The 17,954-nt window shown below is 41.7% G+C and overlaps 1 protein-coding gene across 9 annotated transcripts in view; it reads right to left on the reverse strand.

The window, feature by feature from the left end:
* The window catches only part of CEP250 (centrosomal protein 250), a 138,703-nt gene that overhangs the window by 6,480 nt on the left and 114,269 nt on the right, over positions 1–17,954 (reverse strand). For all 9 annotated transcript variants that reach the window (XM_079978707.1, XM_079978705.1, XM_079978706.1 and 6 more), the window contains 13 exons: positions 16,074–16,220; positions 14,321–14,551; positions 13,405–13,598; positions 12,769–12,896; positions 12,507–12,676; positions 10,633–10,812; positions 9,936–10,070; positions 7,519–8,357; positions 5,567–5,726; positions 4,842–5,199; positions 2,853–2,980; positions 1,435–1,555; positions 642–796 (listed from right to left, as the gene is read on the reverse strand). In XM_079978707.1, the coding sequence (XP_079834833.1) occupies positions 642–796; positions 1,435–1,555; positions 2,853–2,980; positions 4,842–5,199; positions 5,567–5,726; positions 7,519–8,357; positions 9,936–10,070; positions 10,633–10,812; positions 12,507–12,676; positions 12,769–12,896; positions 13,405–13,598; positions 14,321–14,551; positions 16,074–16,220 (2,946 nt within the window). The remainder of the gene's footprint in view (positions 1–641; positions 797–1,434; positions 1,556–2,852; positions 2,981–4,841; positions 5,200–5,566; positions 5,727–7,518; positions 8,358–9,935; positions 10,071–10,632; positions 10,813–12,506; positions 12,677–12,768; positions 12,897–13,404; positions 13,599–14,320; positions 14,552–16,073; positions 16,221–17,954) is intronic.

Raw genomic sequence — 17,954 nt, forward strand, 5'->3', positions numbered from 1 at the left:
TATTAACTAAATATATTAACAGGAAATAGGATGGTTTTCAACATAAGCTTTACATAAAAACCGAACTGATTACCTCTCTTTTTAACCAAATGTCTGCTGAAGTGGCATCACTTCACATAATAGACAAGTTATTTGAGAATAACTTTCTGAAATGTTCACAAGAGGGCATGCAATATTTCTTCCAGATGGAGAGAATCTTTAAGCCATAACAGAATAACACAAGGAGCAAACAACTATTTGATTTATCATAAGACACTAATTAAAAATCAGACTCTGAATAATAGAAGACTACAGCACTATGACACTTCACTGAATTTTATTATTTTTATTATTATTTCTTCCGGGTTTTCTTCATTTGTGTTAGTGATAGTCGCTTATCAAAAACTGTTCAGTCCCTGCAGTTAAATGCAAAAGAATTAGCTGGAAGCATTAAACAGGCTGTGGGAGATAAGTATAGCATTATCAAAAAGTAGAGGATGCTGTAGGTTCAGTGGGCATGGCTCTGCAAAAGCTGTAAGAGAAGGAAAGTAAATCCCTAATAGATGCTGTCTCACATCAAGAACAGTAACACTCCCCATCAGATATTCATGAGCCTGTCCAATTTCATAACTGGACCTCTGCAGACCACCTGCTAGCCTTACCATTACATCCTTTCTTTGCTTCTCTGTACTCTCAAGAGTCTTCTCCAAAGCAGTCACCTTCCCATGCAAAGTCACATTCTCTTCTTTGAAAGCAATGACCTCTGCCTTCAAGGCAGACTCTAGGGAGCCTCGTCTGCCTTCTTTCACATTTTTTTCTGAAATGCAGAATGTAAGAAGAAAAGTAATTTTTTTGTTTTTGGCACCAGTGAAAGATCTACCTCTTCCTCCAGACTTCTAGTGAAGATAGAGGTCATTATTTTGAGACTTACATATTCTTATATGACAATGAATAGATTTAAGTGAGCATACTTGAATACTTTGAATGCTGGTTAATATTTTATTGGTTCAACTTTATTGTGTGCACCTGCTTTTTGCTTTTTACCCTGAAAGCACCTGGCAATGAAGTGTGGGATAGAAATGGCATAACTAGACAAAAAAACCATAACAAGCTGCAGCTATTTTGAACAGTGACCCCGCCCCCTGCAAGGGAAACTATTTTGGAACCATTTCTCTAAAAAAAACACTGTAGATGTCTGGTCTGGAAAACTTAATGTCCCACAGCTGCTAGATACCTCCCTTTATTCCTTCCTATATTTCACCCAAAACTTTCTGCATAAAAAGGGTATCTTTTTGTCTCCAACCCCTGCTATGCATGACACAGCACATTTTATTGACATCTAATGTTTTTCATATTGTGGATTTCCCCCAGCTTCCACTTTTTGAGCAGACATCTCTACTTCTGGGAGATTTATGACACTTCTGAGGCACCATAGTGAAAATGAGGAGTCTATACCTTCTTGGCTTTGATCTAGCCACTTTTGAAGCTCTTCGGCTTTGGCACTGACGCGGTCTCTTTCTGCTTCCTTTTCACTGAGGTCTTGCTTCAGCTTTTCTGAATTCTTTCTCATCTCATCCTGCAAGAAAAGCAAGGGGTATAATAATAATAATAATAATAATAATAATAATAATAATAATAATATATTTATATCCCGCCCTCCCCAGCCAAAGCCGGGCTCAGGGCAGCTAACAACAATAAAATAATACAACATTCTAAAATCATTCCATTATAAAATTAATTCAAATCAAATTGATGGCAACCATTGGGCTAGAGTTCTGTGAAGATTGCCAAAGGAGGGAGTCAGGCTGTGCCCTGGGCCAAAGGCCTGGTGGAGCAGCTCTGTCTTGTAGGCCCTGCGGAAAGATATGCATGTCCAAAGAAGAGCACAGTAAAACAAGGAGAAAGACCAGGAACCCCCAAAGACTATGAACAAAACCCCCTTTTCAGGGCCAAACTATATGTCACACAGAATTCTGTATAAAGTATACTGTAAACCTTTTCTTCACCAACTAGTTTTTATCTCAAAAATTGCCCCATTTGAACCACTTTTCCTTTTGCAGGAAAAGGTAGAGATTCCAAAATCTTTTTCTCCTGTGAGAAGAAATTTTGAGATGAAAACTGCCTACTAAGAAAAACACTGTTCTACCTCCCCACCCACCAAATCTCTACTCTAGGCTACAGGGTCTACCAACTACTTTTCTTAAAAAATTAAATATAAAAAGCATCTGGGGAAATTTACATAAAACTGTGTATTATATAAAACTGTGTATTATATAGTTTGGCCCCCAGTAGCATCTTAGGGCCAAGTCAGCAGTAAAAAGCTGTGTTGAACTTGGAATTTTCTCCATCTGAAACCCTGGATAGCTCCTGATAGTCAATGTAGACAATACTGAACTGGATAGACTTATGGTCTGACTCAGCATATGACAGCTTCCTATGTTCTCCATTCCTAGTGAGCCACATAGAACCATTAGTATGACAGAGAACAGATATGGCATATATTATTATATTAAGCAACAAGTGAAAAAGTAAATTCAATACAATGGTACATCTTGATAATTATTACTATAGTGCTTAGTGCAGCTTGGGTAACCTAGTGTTTTCCATATGTTTTGGATGACAACCATCAGCTGGTTGAGACTGATGGGAGTTGTAACCAAAACGTCTGGAGAGCACCAGATTGACCAAGGCTGACTTAATGTATACTAGGCACCACATGGAGGATTAATAATAAGGCTGAAACTACATGCTTTTTATTTTAATCCATGGGAAATGTATTTATGTTTCAAAAGTTTACTATATCCTTTTAAGCTTGGATGCCAAGAAAGGACAGTGCTATGATTTATTTATTTTTAAGAAAGTGAAACAATTACCCGTTCTAGGCGAGTCTGCCAGAGTTCTTGCCGCAGGTCCTGAATAGCTTCTGCCACTCTCTCCACTGTAAGCTCAGCAGAAAGGTCCTTCAGCTGAGATAAAGACAGTCCCGTCCCATTATCCTGTTCTGAAGAAATAAACCTCCTCTGTAACAGCGTCTAGCTGAAGGGTTGTTAGACAAGATATAGAAAATTCTAGGATTATTTTTCATTGAAGGCAGAACTAGATGCTGCAAGAGATATGGAGCTGCTGCTACCGTCCACTTTTTCTTGTAATGCAAGAACTCTTCAGTGCAAGATAAGGGTGGGGAGATGGAAGAGATGCATGACATAGTACCAATAATGTATGACACTGCATATTCCAAGAAAAATATAGCAAAAAGACACAGAGGATTCCTATTTACCGCATATTTGTAGTGTCCCCGAGCACACATCTGGGGTGGGGAGATCTACATGACAGTGTGCTTGAATTGTATGCATTCCAGTCCATCTGCCCCCTACCCTGCCACCCTTGTTAAAGCAGTTTCTCCCTGGAAGAATCTAAGTATTACTGTTAAGTCCAGTATAAATGCGAAAACTCTGAAGATGCGGCTGTTTCAGAGCAAAGCTATTACATTTTTGAATGTAGTTTCTGACACATCATATGGCATTTATTGAGGTGAGCTCTATAGCCACTTCTGCCTGGTTCCAGTTTGGCACATCTGAACCATTTTATTTCCAGAACAGCCACATCTGTTGCTTTTACTTTGAAAGGAAGGAGAAAGAGATGGCAATTCTGCTGTGCATAAGCTGGGCTTGTTGGCAAGGTGCAAGTCCCATCCAGTTGTTATTAAAAAAAACCCAACTCTGCAGGTGCAGCAAGAGAGATGTACTACGAAATGTATGGGCAATTGTACAACTGTATGTCAAACATTTCCTGTGGCTGGACAATTACAAAAATCAGACCCTGCTTCATACTTTCTGTGCATGCTCAGTGAGGTGTAATAGTGGGCAAGAATCACCAAGAACAAGATAGGCACTTTCAGATATGCACCACCTACTGATGCGGATGGAATACCATAGGTGTAAAAACAAAAAAATTGGAAAGGTGGAGATGATGCCACGCTACCCTGTATTCTGACAAAGGTGGAATGAGAAGGGAAAGAAATCAGCAGAGGGGTTCCATGTGGAAGTACCCACAAAGCAACAGCTTCATAGCTCTTGAAAAGTTTGACCTCACAGGGTAACCATCATACCCAGTGCATTATCTACACAGTCCACAAGATGTCAGTGCTGTCACACAAACAAGAATCCAAGGTATCACTGTAATTTGTAGCTAGGCCCAAGACTTGTCACTATGACTTATTTTCAGCAGTATTCCACAGAAAAATGATAGTGTTGCCATCCCATCTAATCTACACACCTTGGCCAGACTCCACCAGCCCAATCTTCTGTGTCTGATTCAAATCTCAGGACACAGTTGACACTCCTCCGTTATTTGATGGTTCCTAACTGTTTGGCACAGTTGAGTTTTCCTTCTACACAAAACCTTGTACCATCCCTACAAGGAAGTGGCCTCAAGACTTTTGGTGCTATCAGTCAGCTCTGCCTTCAACAGCAGCCTGTTTTTTCCTCTGGGCTATCCCAACTAATCTCAGGAAAGATCAATTCCATCCTGTATACCTGAGAAAGCCAATGTGCTACATGTTGGCAGGGGCTGCTTAAATAAGCAATTTATACCACTGCTATTGAAAGGAGCAAGGTGTCACTCACTATCTTAGCTTTAGGCAAAGATGGCAACATTAGGGCATTTTGCCACTCCTTAGCAAATCCATTTGAAGTTGAATCAACGTGAAAGGGTGTGCCATTTCAAGACATCATATTAGAAAATAAGTAAGCACCAAAGCACACACAAAAAGGTACCTTCCCCTATTGCAGAGTTCTGGCTCTGTCACATGTTCAACAATTTACTTGCAAAGGACATAATACTAGTCCACTTATTAGACTCACCTCTTGCACTGAACAATGAGCTTCGAATAGCTTTGTCTCCTCTCCCTCCATGCTCCAGCTTTGTCTCGGGGCTTTTGCACAGCATGTACTGCAGAACCGAGTGTAGCTTAGTCAAGTGAGACTGTGCCTCCCAGCGGGCAGAACAAGCACGCTGACATTCCGATGCCAATGCCACTGCCCGACTCTCCGTGCTGCTCAGGCTCAGGCGTAACTGAGATACTTCACCTTCCAGCGTTTTCACGGAGTCCTTCAAAGACTGCTCGCTAGCACGGGACTCTTCCAGGTTCCGGGTGAGCTGCTCCTTATGAGCTACCAAGGCAGCCTCCTTCTCTAGCACCATTTCCTTGAGGGATTGTATCTGGGGGAAAGCAACACAGCTTGCAATGATTTTGGAATGGTGGATTGGAATGCAAAGAAGTTAGCACCGGGTGAATAATCAATCAAACAAAGAAGAGAAGCTGGATATAATTTGCATAGAAAGGAGATAAGGATATATTTCGCTTGTGAAAAGGACCAGGTATCAGGTATTAATATGAGTTCTACACACACACACACACACACACACACACGTATATTTGGAAGCCAGTGTGTTATGGAAAAGAAGCCATGTTTGGGAGGGGGGCTGTATAACAGAAGCACCATGTGAAGCAGATGGGGGCTGGCAGTAGGGCAGAAAAATAAAAAGCAGTATTGCACCCTGTATTGAGTTTTTTTTCAGGTAATACCTGTCTAGTGAGCTCCTGCTCTTCTCGGCTATGCTCAGCAAGCAGCTGCTCTGCTTGCTGTAGTGCAGTATTCAATTTCGTGACTTCACCCTGGTGAGCCCTATCACTGTCTTGCAGTCTCTTGAGCCTGAGTTCCTTCTCCTCCAAGGATGCAGCCAAACTGAAACCGGAAAAAAAGCAGGACTTCTATTACAGATTGGAAAAAAAACCAACCCTATGCAAGCAAGTACAAGACTTGGCTTTTCACCTTGGTTCTCTTCCATGACACACTTATGAAAGACTTGGCTATGGCAAACAAACAGTGTGCCAACGTATGTGCACAAGACCCTGAAATTATGCAAAAATAAACAAATGATAATCTCAAGTGCAGACTATATATCTTGTATATATAATTTCTATGTAACTGGACAAAAAGGGGAATTTAAGTGAAAAGGAGGCATTCCAGTTACAAACTTCATAAATGGGGTGGGGAGCTGGGGCACAGTGTTGGAGGAGGGGCTGGGGGCAATGGCCCTGGGTGCATTTTTCTGGGGGGTGCTGCTCACACCACCCTGTCAGCCCTGCACTCCTTTGTGAGGCTGGGATATGATTCACCAGGCAAATCATTCAGATCAGATCCCAGCATCGCAAAGCAGCTCAGAGCTGGCAGGGCGGTGTGAGAAGGACACAACCGTCGTGAACTATTTGATCCCAGCCAAGGCTGGGATTTTAGGAGGACCCCTTTTTGCTAAAAGTTCCATATCAGGCAATCTGAAGTAGACAATTAATGCCCTGTTGTCAGGGGTTCAGGAGCAGAGGCACAGGGAAGAGAGGAGATGGAGAGCGAAGGGGAAGAATCCGAGGGGAGCGTAGGAGAAGAGGACAGTGGACCGAGGGATTCCATGAGCCTCTCCAGCGAATCGGAAGATTCACAGAAGGGGGCGCCAGTGGCCAGGGGTAGGGGGTTCCCAAGGGGAATGTCCCAGGAGCAAGGGGGCAGCAGGAACTCCCAGAGCAGTAGTTGGAAATCAGGACCAGCTTCCCCACCAGAGCAGAGTGGGGGGGGAAGAGTCCCAAGGATCGGGGCCAGTGCATTCCCCACCAGGGAGAGAAGATAAGGCAGGGCTGACCACACCTCCATCGGAGAGTCAGACAACGGAGGGGAGGTCAGATCCGGCCAGTATCCCGGAAGAGGGAAGCAGTGACAGAAGTAGTGTAACGGTCAGGAGGAAGGTCACTGGGTTGGCGCGAGAGGCAAGTTCAAATGTACAGGAGCGCGGGACAGCAGAGAATGAGGATTGGGAACCGGGTCCTAAAGCCTGCCGGAGGGAGGGGGAGGAGCTAAGCGACTCAGCGTCGGAAGAGTCCAGGAGGACCCAGAGGAGGAGAGAGCAGCGTAAAAGGTGGAGCTGGGCTAGGATCTTAAACTGGTGTCATAGGGGAGGAGACTCAGACGGTACTACGCCGGTCTAGGCTTTAAGACGTAGAGCTGCGCGCTGCGGCTTTGAAATGGAAACTAAACCTCAATAAAGACTTTTGTACATAACGACAGCCTGGCGTTGGTCCTCTGTGAGCTGGGACCTAGAGGCAGCTCTGACACCTGTATTTCTCCAAGAGAAGCTTTGAAAAGTGCAGTTTCTGAAAAATTATGTATACAGTGGTACCTCGGGTTAAGTACTTAATTCGTTCCAGAGGTCCGTACTTAACCTGAAACTGTTCTTAACCTGAAGCAACACTTTAGCTAATGGGGCCTCCTGCTGCCACCGCGCCACCGGAGCACGATTTCTGTTCTCATCCTGAAGCAAAGTTCTTAACCTGAGATAATATTTCTGGGTTAGCGGAGTCTGTAACTTGAAGCGTATGTAACTGAGGTACCACTGTACATACCTAACTGTTTAGACACCGGGTGTGTGGAGGTGAGATAGCTATATGAGACAATTAGTCCAGCCACAAATTATGAAAGTTGGGTTCACCTGGTGTGTTTCTGCTCCAAAGCATGCAATGCTACTTTAAGATCTGAATTCTGACGTTCAACTTCCTCCCACTGAGTCCGTTCTTTCTTCATCTTCTGTAGAGCAGTGCTCTGCTGCTCCATCTCCTTCTGCTTTGCCTGCAGCTCCTTGGTCCGACATTGCAACTCCTCTTGCTGGGTATGGAGAAGGGCCTGCAAATCTGAATTCTGATGTTCAACTTTCTCTTTCCAACCCTGCAACTCTAAATAACGTTGTTCTGCCTCCTCCCAACGGTTTTGACGCACCGCACTCTCATGTTCCGCTTCCTCCTGCTGTCTCTGGAGCACAGCCTTCAGCTGTGCATTCTGACGTTCTACCTCCTCTTTTTGGTGCCGCAGCTCTATGTTCTGATTTTGCAGTTGCTTATTTTGACATTTTGCCTCCTCCCACTGCCTCTGGAGTGCAGAATGCTGCTCTGAACTCTGGCGCTTTGCCTCCTCCCACTGGCTCTGCTCCCTTTCCAGGGCCTGAACTGTGGCACGTTGGTGCTCAATTTCTTCCTGCTTGCTTTGCAGCTCTCTGTTCAGATGCTGTTCTTCCTCCCATTGACTTTGCAGCATATTATGCAGTTCTGTGTTTCTGTGCTCCATCTCTTCTTTCTGATTCTGCAACTCCATGTTTTGATGTTCTCTCTCTTCTCGAAGTTTTCTTTCTGCTTCCATCATCTTCTGGAGGTGTGCAACTTCCAATGCTTTCTGTCTGGACAACTCTTGTATGTCACGTAAATGCTGCTGAGCCTCCTGGCTAATCAAATGGCAAGAATCTTTTTCTGTCAGTAGTTGTGACTGCAACTCTTGTACCTAGAAATAGACAGGAGAACAGCAAAGATGCAGCACTTACAGTATCCACTTATTTTAGTACACATGAGGAGATAATATAGATACAAGCATCTTATTTCAAGAAACAGAGTTTCATGTCAATTCAAACATCCATTTTAACAGAATGCAGTTTTTTATTTGCTTCATAAACCAAGCCAGACTTTTTTATAAGCATGATAGAGACATCGCCCCATTTGAGTAACATGAAAGAACTCTGGTGAAACAGAATACATTTTTAGCATGCCTATGACTTCTTATACAGAACCAAACATATGGCTTTTCTTGGAGTATTGCATCAAAAATTTTCCAAAACTGTTTCAAATAATGGCTTTTTGGTTTCCCTAGTACTTCAAGTAATTTTCCACGATGGTTTGGGAAAGGTTCCCATAACTTAGTTTTACCCCACAAAGAGATTTCCATTTCTACTTGTTGAAGCAGCTTGTGAAAAACCACACATTTGGCACTGAATGAAGTGCTTAGCACATAGCTTTAAGTTTGCAAAGAGTCTTTGCAAAGAGTCTCGTTGTTTACGGAGAAAGTTGACTTCTTCTTTGAGAGACTTGAGCTCCTCCTTGTACTTCTTTTCTAGTGCTTCTATAGTACTTTGGGCCTCCTTCAGCTTAGCTTCCAAATCTTGCAAAGTATCCTGCACTCCCCACCCAGCCAAAAAAGTTGAGTTATTTTCCAAGGTTCAGGTTTGGTCAAATTAGAGAACTATTTTATAATGTGCAATTATAATACATGTACAGCAACTGCTGCACAAGATAAAATGATCTACATCTCACAACAGTCAGGCCACAAATCTTGTGGGATGAAGACTTAGTACTTCAGTCAAAAATCAATAAATGACAATAAGATGAACAATTGTGAAACAGACATAAAATGCAAATTTCAATATAGCATATAAACAATCATAGCACGTATCTAGGGGAAATGTAGGGCATAATTAAGGATTATACTCTACAAAGAGAAATGGGGTTCATGAGGAGCATGCAATGAAAGATAAAAACTTTGCACTGGCATCAAAATGAACTCTAAAAAAAGAACAAGGTGGCAGCTTTTGGATATAACTTACTCAAATTATATTGGAAAAATGGAGGGCAGAACAAGAAAAAGCTGCAAGTAGCTTCATTGGGTAAACTTTTGTGTAAGGATTTCATATATGCCTTAGTTACCAAATGTAAGCCAAAATTTGATAGGTGCTAATAAGATGCAATTTTTCATTAGAATTAGAACCCATCTTCTTGCTTTTGGTTCTATCACACGTCACAACTTTGGAAACGTTGTCTGAACCTTAATTAACAGACATTCAACAAGCAGTTCTTCAAAAATGAAGCAACTGAATTATCAAATGTGGTTGGGTTGGGCAAGAGTTCTGAAATCAGTCATGTGCACATAATCCTAGGAAAACCTTTCATACACCATGTAATTGGTCCAAACTATCCATTTATTGAGCCAACTTTCTATCATGTTAATATACTTTATTTCATATTTGCTCCATAGCTTTCTGCTGGATTCTTGGTAGATTTCATAAGCTTTTCTGCTCTGGTCTACTCCTACCTGCTCCCTCTCTTTATTCTTCTTTATTTCCTGACGGAGATGATCTAGCTGCTGGCAAGTACTAGTGAGTTCCTGTTTTGTTTGGAGGTGAAACTCTTGTAATGATTTCTTCTCATTCTCTTTTTCTAGCAGCACCTAGATATTAGCAAGCAGAGAATTTAAAACATTCCAGATGAACTCCTAACTGATCAAAAGATTGGAGCAGGTCCCTTGGGAGGAAAGATTACAGAAAATGGGGGCTTTTTAGTTAGAGAAAAGGTGAATAATGAGGACATGAAATAGATGCATAAAATTATGCATGGTGCAGTATAAGTGGATAGAGAAAAGCTTTTCTCCTTCTCACATAATACCTAAAATACATAATTTCTCATACAACACCTAAGCAATCCTCATATAATACCTTTAGGCATGGACATAGCTAAGGGGAGCAGTTGCCTCCCCCTAACAAGTAAATCAATAAAAAATACTTAACTATCTGAGGTTATCCCCCAACATAAAGCCTGCCTCCCCAACATAAAACCTGACCACGCCCATGCTTTTAGGATACCTAAAAGATTGTCTCACCCTTTATATACAAAATCAAATCATGCTCTGCGGGAGACAGCCTCCTGCAGATACCATTCTATCACAAGGTCCCAAAAGAGAAAGGTAGGAGTGGGGGGATGTCTCTAGGTCAAAAGCACCTGTCAAACTTTACCTCTTGCTTGGCATTTTCAGCCTTAATGAGCTCGTCTTCCATATGCGTTTTTACAGCAATGACCTCCTGTTGTAGTTCCAGCAGCTTCCTCTCATAGACACTTTCACTCTCTTCCTTTTCCTTGACTATGCGCTCCAACACCTGCTCCAGTTCTAAACGGTGGCGTTCTCGTTCACCTTCCTGGAAGTATTTCAGCCAATTCCAGTAAATGAACAAAAAGAAAGGAAAAAACAGTCTCACTTCTAGCCACTGATGTAACGTTTACTACTTACCTTAGCAGATGCTGTGTATAGTGTTATGAGTTTTGCTTCTGGGAAGGATATTTATCACACTTTGCTCTGAGAGTAATAATTATCACCTATGGGTACTAAATGAAGGTTTCCTATTAGTCACTGGCCTATGGAACTGGCAGACTGTTCAACTGGAATGCAAGTCCTCCTTTCTCTGTGCAGCCATGCCAAAAGGGTGACTGTTTACAAACAGGATCTGCTTGAGCTCCTAGGGGTTTCAAAGACTGGGAAATTTGGTGCTTGTGGCTGCAGACATCAGCTGCTGTTCTCCTAACCACTGGATGTGGCATAAGCTATGCCGGAGGCACTGTGAGCTCTTCTTGGCAGAATTTTGTGCCTTTTATGTGTGTGTATGAGGTGGGGAACATGGAATGGATTAAGTAATATCATGATTTTTCCAGTTTCCAAATGTTAGTTGGTGCTTTCCAAGCCTAGCTAATATGAAAGAGTCATGAGTAACACTGCAATAGATGGGTGTGGAGAGCTGTTAGGGACTTTGTTGCAACAGAATATTTTCTCCATTTTCTGCGGCTGTTATATGTTTGATGTTGAGGCAAGCTAAAATACAAAATAGCTAGGCGTCTGTGCAAAGTTGGATGTAGCAGAAGCCAAATTAGTTGTAGCACAAGGTTGCCAGGCACAGATTTTTCCTGAATTGAACGATGCCAGAAGACTGGGAGATTTTGGACTAAAGTAAAAATTATATGCAACAATAATACAAGCACCTCATGAATTTGTTTTATATTGAAAAACACACTAGAAGTAAACAACAACAAAGAGTAAAGATTTGGAGCAACATTTTAGACATGACATATCATGCAACTGGAGGCACAAATGCACACTCACAACTACTCCAGATCCATTTAACAAGGCAGCATACTATTATAGCCATAACACTAACTACGTTGTAGTGGATAGTATAAGGAAGCTACCCACCCCTCCCCTCCATTCACTACAACATGGCCTATGTGCATGTCAGGTATTCAGAGCTCTTCAAACACTTTAATAACATTATATCACTAATATTTTATCAGCTAAGGCAGAGAGAGCATCCTGATGCAGATGTGTAAGAGAACCACAGTTTAGGGATCAAGACACTGGACCATTATGTGTACAAAACACCTCTCGTCACCTCTGCTAAGGTTTGCTGTAATGGGAAATTCCTGGCAATCTAAGGTAAGATTCTTATTTCTGTGTCCATCAAAACCTGGCTTCCCCACCTTTCCTCCCCCTGCATCTGTCCCACACCAATTCTACTCCAGAGTGTTAGGGGTTCCCCGGAACAGATTTAGAGGGTGCACAGGGAGAGGAGAGGGGGGAGCACTTGATTGTGCACAGAGATATCCTTGAGCTGACAAACAATTCACCTTAGCACTATGCTGAAAACAACCCATCCGAAGCAAGGTAGTTTAAAAGACTAATAGTTTAATTAGTACAAGGCATAACAGTTGAATGGAAAAGTAAGTCTTGGTAATCATCTGGTATTTTGAGCCACTTTATTAATTCTATCTTCTGCTCAATTTCCCACCACCCCCAAAAAAAATTTATATCATGAATTAAAGAGGTGACCATATGGTTGCTTACCAACTCTTGACGCAGTGCATTAACTTCCTCCTTATGTACAATTTGACAGTGGTCAAGCATTTCTTGGTACTTCTGCTCGGCCTGCAAGAGCTGTTGTGCTTTTTCTTCCTTTTCTTGCTTAAATTTTGACTTTTCAGCTTCCAGTTCAGTGCAAAGGCATCTCACCTCTCCTGTAAGAATAAACAAAGAGCAGGAGTCAGACATGAAGGGAGGATGCCCTGTTCATACTACCTTTTGCTGGAAGCCTTTGAAAACATCTTACCTTGTATCACTTCTTTGGCCTGGTTGATTGCCTGGATTTTCATTTCCAGTTGACCCTTGGTAACTTCCAGGTCAGACACCTGCAGCTGAGCTTGAAGGAGGCTTGATTCCAGAAGATCCTTCGTTGATCTACAAATTACATATACAGAATTGGTGTGACTTTAATCTCTTGCTCATGACATGATAAATGTAATCCCAGCAAAGCCAGTTTGAGTACCTGGAAACACTATGAACAAAAGGAGGTCATTCATTTGTAGCAGTGCACCAGTCAGTTAGAGTCTAAATATAAAGACAACAAGGACAACAATCACAGGCCATTTGTCATGCTGATACAAGAAACAATGTCTGGAAGAACAGAAATACTATTAAGTGTAAGTTTTGCAGCTTTATGGAAAACAGCCTGTCAAACTGTGTGCAGGATTTCAAACTTGGGCTTGACAAACATTTTTCCTGCTGTGCATTTGTTGAATTTCTTTCTGCAGATGTGGAACTATTTCTGTCACATGGTTGAACAGCCAAGACACAAAAAGCTGCATAGTCCTCTGATGGAAAGTCATCTCTCAGAATTCAGAGCTACAATGATTGCATTAAATAATTATTTGAATAGGCAAGGCCCTTCTCGTTGTCAGTCTCTTACCTGTACTCTGCCACTTGCTCTGAAAAACTCCACCTCTCTCGTTCAACAGCCCCTAGTCGTACTTCCAATGCGGCTTTCTCACGCATTAATGATTCCTTTTCTTTGGATGTCTTGGCCAGCACCTCTCCAAGACGACTTGACTCCTGATGTGCATGCTCCAAATCAGTACTAGATGTCTCATGCTGGTGATGAGCCTATGAAGGAGAAAGAAAATAAATTTATAGCACAAGTTAAAGCTCTGTCACATTAAGAAATAATGCACTGTAAGAAGAAATAGATCTATAGCTACTTTTGAAGGATAGAAAATTGTTTTCACAGAAGAGATGGAACTGCCTAACTGCACATTACAAAGAAAAATGGATCTGTTACAGATGGACTGCTATGGAAAAGTTTGATTATCTATACACAGGAGAGAACCAAAGTACAAAATATATAATTGCCTGAAGGCCACCGCACTTAATGTTTTACTGTGACACTTCACCGGTGGCCAGATTTTAGAAAGAATGTGTATTGGAAAAGAAGAAAATCTAGATGAGTGTTACAATGGCTGCAAAACATACTTTACCCAGAAACACTTACGGAGCACAAATAAGAAAGATTGAAAAGATTGTCTTATGCAAGAATAGTAAAATGAACTTTATGATGAGCAGCACTAGCTATTGAAAAGATTCCTAGAATCCTAGAATTGTAGAGTTGGAATCATCTAGTCCAAACCCCTGCAATGCAGGAATATGCAGCTGTCACTTATGGAGATTAAACCTGCAACCTTGGTGTTATCAGCACCACCTTCAAACTAACTGAGCTATTCACTATTCAAGCAGAATTCCATAATCTAACTGAACCCAACTTCAGAAGCACAACACTGCTGCTGCCCAATGTCCATGCAGGATAACTCAAGTCTGCTGCTAACACTCACCTGGCTCAGCTTCTCACAAGTCTCTTTCTGTTCATCTCTCAGTACTTTTAACTCTTCCTGTAAACTTTCCTGCATTCCCTCAGCCTTGTGTAGCAACTGCTGTAACCGAGTCTTGTCTGCACTTAGTTCCTCATTTGTTCTCGCCATCTGGTTGAGCTGTTTCTGTGAAGAGGTCCTTAGTCTTTCCAGGTGATCAACTTTGTCCAAAAGTGCCTGTTTTTCCTGCTCCATCTACATTCAAGGAAATGGAAGAAACTGATAAAAGAGCAGCCTTCAATGGGCTTATTCTGGCTTAAAGACCAGAGGTACCCCTTTGTCTGGAAAAACTATACAACAAACTTCTCCCATAATTGGATGGTAAACACTCAAGTCATTCACTTCATCAGTATCACAGAAATTTGCAAACAAGGGACAAATTCATTAACCTTGTTTTAAAATGTTTTATAGCTTATAAATCTATTGTTAATTTTTAAACATCAAAATCCTCCAATTTGAAAACTAGATGGGAAAGACTTAGAAGAAATTGATTATGTTTTATGGGAAAGAATATGAGAAAATATTTCCTTTTTGAGCTAATTCTGCTCGTGTACGAGAAAACACCTTAAAGCTAACCCACAGATGGTACCAGCACGCCACATTACTAAGTAAAATAGGCAAAAATACCTTTCTACAATGTTGGAGAAATTGTGGGGATAAAGGAACATTTATACACATGTGGTGAGAATGCCACAGATTAAAAACTTCTAGTTAAGGGTATTTTAGGAAATGGAACAAATTACTTCTAAATTGATTAGTTTAGATGCAAAAATGGCACTATTTCAATATCTGCAGCTGAAGCAAATTATCTTTGATACAGAGACTTAATTATGCATCTTCTAACTGCAGCACTTCTTGCTCTTGCAAGGCACTGGAGGATATGGAAAGCAAACATATGAAATTTGGTATGCTTATTGTTTGGGCCTTTATCTTGATGGGAAAGTTGACAGATAAAGTACAAGAAAGAAGACAACATAAGAATCTACAAACTTTTACAAAATGTGGTCCGCTTTTATTTCATTTGCAATGAAGAAAAAACGTTTGTATAGGCCATGGGAACCTGTGGAACAACATTTTTTAAATTGACAGCTATGGAATTTATGTTTCAGTTTATTACTACTAATACAGCTGGACATAGTTGGGGTTGTTATGGGGGGAACTGTAATTGATTGTATGATTGTTTCTATATTCAAAATTAATTTTAATTTTTTTTTAAACAGCAGCCTTCCTTTCCCCAGTTCTGAATAAAATGCAACCTAAAAAGGTAAAGGTAAAGGTACCCCTGCCCGTACGGGCCAGTCTTGACAGACTCTGGGGTTGTGCGCCCATCTCACTTAAGAGGCCAGGGGCCAGCGCTGTCCGGAGACACTTCCGGGTCACTTGGCCAGCGTGACATCGCTGCTCTGGCCAGAGCCAGAGCCGCACACGGAAACGCCGTTTACCTTCCCGCTGGTAAGCGGTCCCTATTTATCTACTTGCACCCGGAGGTGCTTTCGAACTGCTAGGTTGGCAGGCGCTGGGACCGAGCAGCGGGAGCGCACCCCGCCGCAGGGATTCGAACCGCCGACCTTTCGATCGGCAAGTCCTAGGCGCTGAGGCTTTAACCCACAGCGCCACCTGCGTCCCATAAATGCAACCTACATATTAGCAAATTCCTTACATTTTATTTTGTAGGCTACCCAGAATAAGAATAGTTCAGCTGCAACAGTCTTCTTACCTTCAAGAGAAGTTGATTCAAACTCACTTTGTCCAATGCTAGAGCTTCATTAAGGGCACTCATCTTTGCAACTGCATCATGAAGGTGAGCAGTTTCTGCTTTTAGCTTATTGTGTGCACCAGTTAACTTTGCAAAGGACTGCTCAGCCTTGTGGAGCCAAAAACACAAAACAAAGAAATACCAGTCAATAAAAGCAGAATAAGACTTGCCCCTAACTTTGTTAACTTACAATAAACCATATTTTATCATGCTGTCCAAATGGACTTTCCTGCAGCAACCTCTTGCACTCCCTAAAAGGTTGTCCCTGAAGGTGAGGAGACACCTCCCCCCGAATAGTATGTAGGGCTTACAGCTGGATATTTCAGATTCCCCATTGAGGAAGGTCAAATGTCTCCCACTCACCAAAGATCAAAGAATCACTCTCTGAAGCCATTCAAGGAAATGTGTTGTGTCTTGTATTAGTCACAGTTAGAATGTAGCCTTTGAAATTAATGGACATAGCTAACTTAGAACAATTAATTTCAATGGCAGCACTCGAGTAAAACTTAAGATACATACATATTTTTTAAGATAACTTCTATCCTCAATGCTTCCCTGTGGCATGGAACCTTCATTGAGGGTTCTAATGGGGAAAAGACTAGATTAATATGTGTTGGATTATTTAGAATATACCCTCTTAATCTTCCATTATGTCACTGGTTTTCCATCAGTATGTCTCCTTTTCTTCCTTAAATAGAAACCCAACAACTTTACTAATGTATGAGTATGTAGCTTAAATGCCATGAAAAAACCACTATTCTGATTGACCATGAAAAACCCAATCCAAATGTGTATGTTTATGTTTTTTTTAAAAAATATCTGGGCCAGTCACAAGGATCACATGCTTGTGTCAGAAACACGTTCCAATTGCCAGATATATATATATTTCTTTTTTTAGTACAACCAGAACACTTCTGAGTAGAAATCTTTAGCACCGTTTTACTTAGACTGGAACTAGACATTACGCATTATTTGTTGAACTTCCTCCTTTTTTCTTTTCTTTTCAAAATCAAATGCAGTCCAAGAAGTTCTGACTTTCAGTGGAAGAATGGCTGCAATGGAGCCAGGCAGGAGAGAAGAAGGAAAGTTGCAGCTGTTCCTGTTTTTAGCCTCCCAAAATTAATCAAAGGTAAGTTATAATTAATCAAAGGTAAGTTATATCCCCTTCATGGATCACTGCCTTGCCGTGGCGAAGGGGCTTGAAGAACTCAGAGAAGCTATGAACTATGCCGAGCAGGGCACCCAAGATGAACAGGTCATAGTGGAGAGTTTTGACCAAACGTGATCCACCTGGAGGAGGAACCGGCAAGCCACTCCAGTATCCCTGCCAAGAAAACTCCATGGACAAAGACAACAGGCATATAAAAGTTATGACGCTGGAAGATGAGCCCCTCAGGTCGGAAGGCGTCCAACATGCTACTGGGGAAGAGCGGAGGGCAAGTACAAGTAGATCCAGAGCTGATGAAGCGGCTGGGCCAAAGCCGAAAGGACGCTCAGTTGCGGATATGCCTGGAAGCGAAAGGAAAGTCCAATGCTGTAAAGAAAAATATTGCATAGGAACCTGGAATGTAAGAACCATGAACATGGGTAAGTTGGAGGTGGTCAAAAATGAGATGGCAAGAATAAATATTGACATCCTGGGCATCAGTGAACTAAAATGGACGGGAATGGGTGAATTCAGTTCGGATGACCATCATATCTACTACTGTGGGCAAGAAACCCGTAAAAGAAATGGAGTGGCCCTCATAGTCAACAAAAGAGTGGCAAAAGCTGTACTGGGATGCAATCTCAAAAATGATAGAATGATCTCGATACGAATCCAAGGCAGACCTTTTAACATCA

The sequence above is a fragment of the Podarcis cretensis genome (assembly GCF_951804945.1).
Source record: "Podarcis cretensis genome assembly, chromosome: 6".
Lineage (NCBI taxonomy): Eukaryota > Metazoa > Chordata > Lepidosauria > Squamata > Lacertidae > Podarcis > Podarcis cretensis.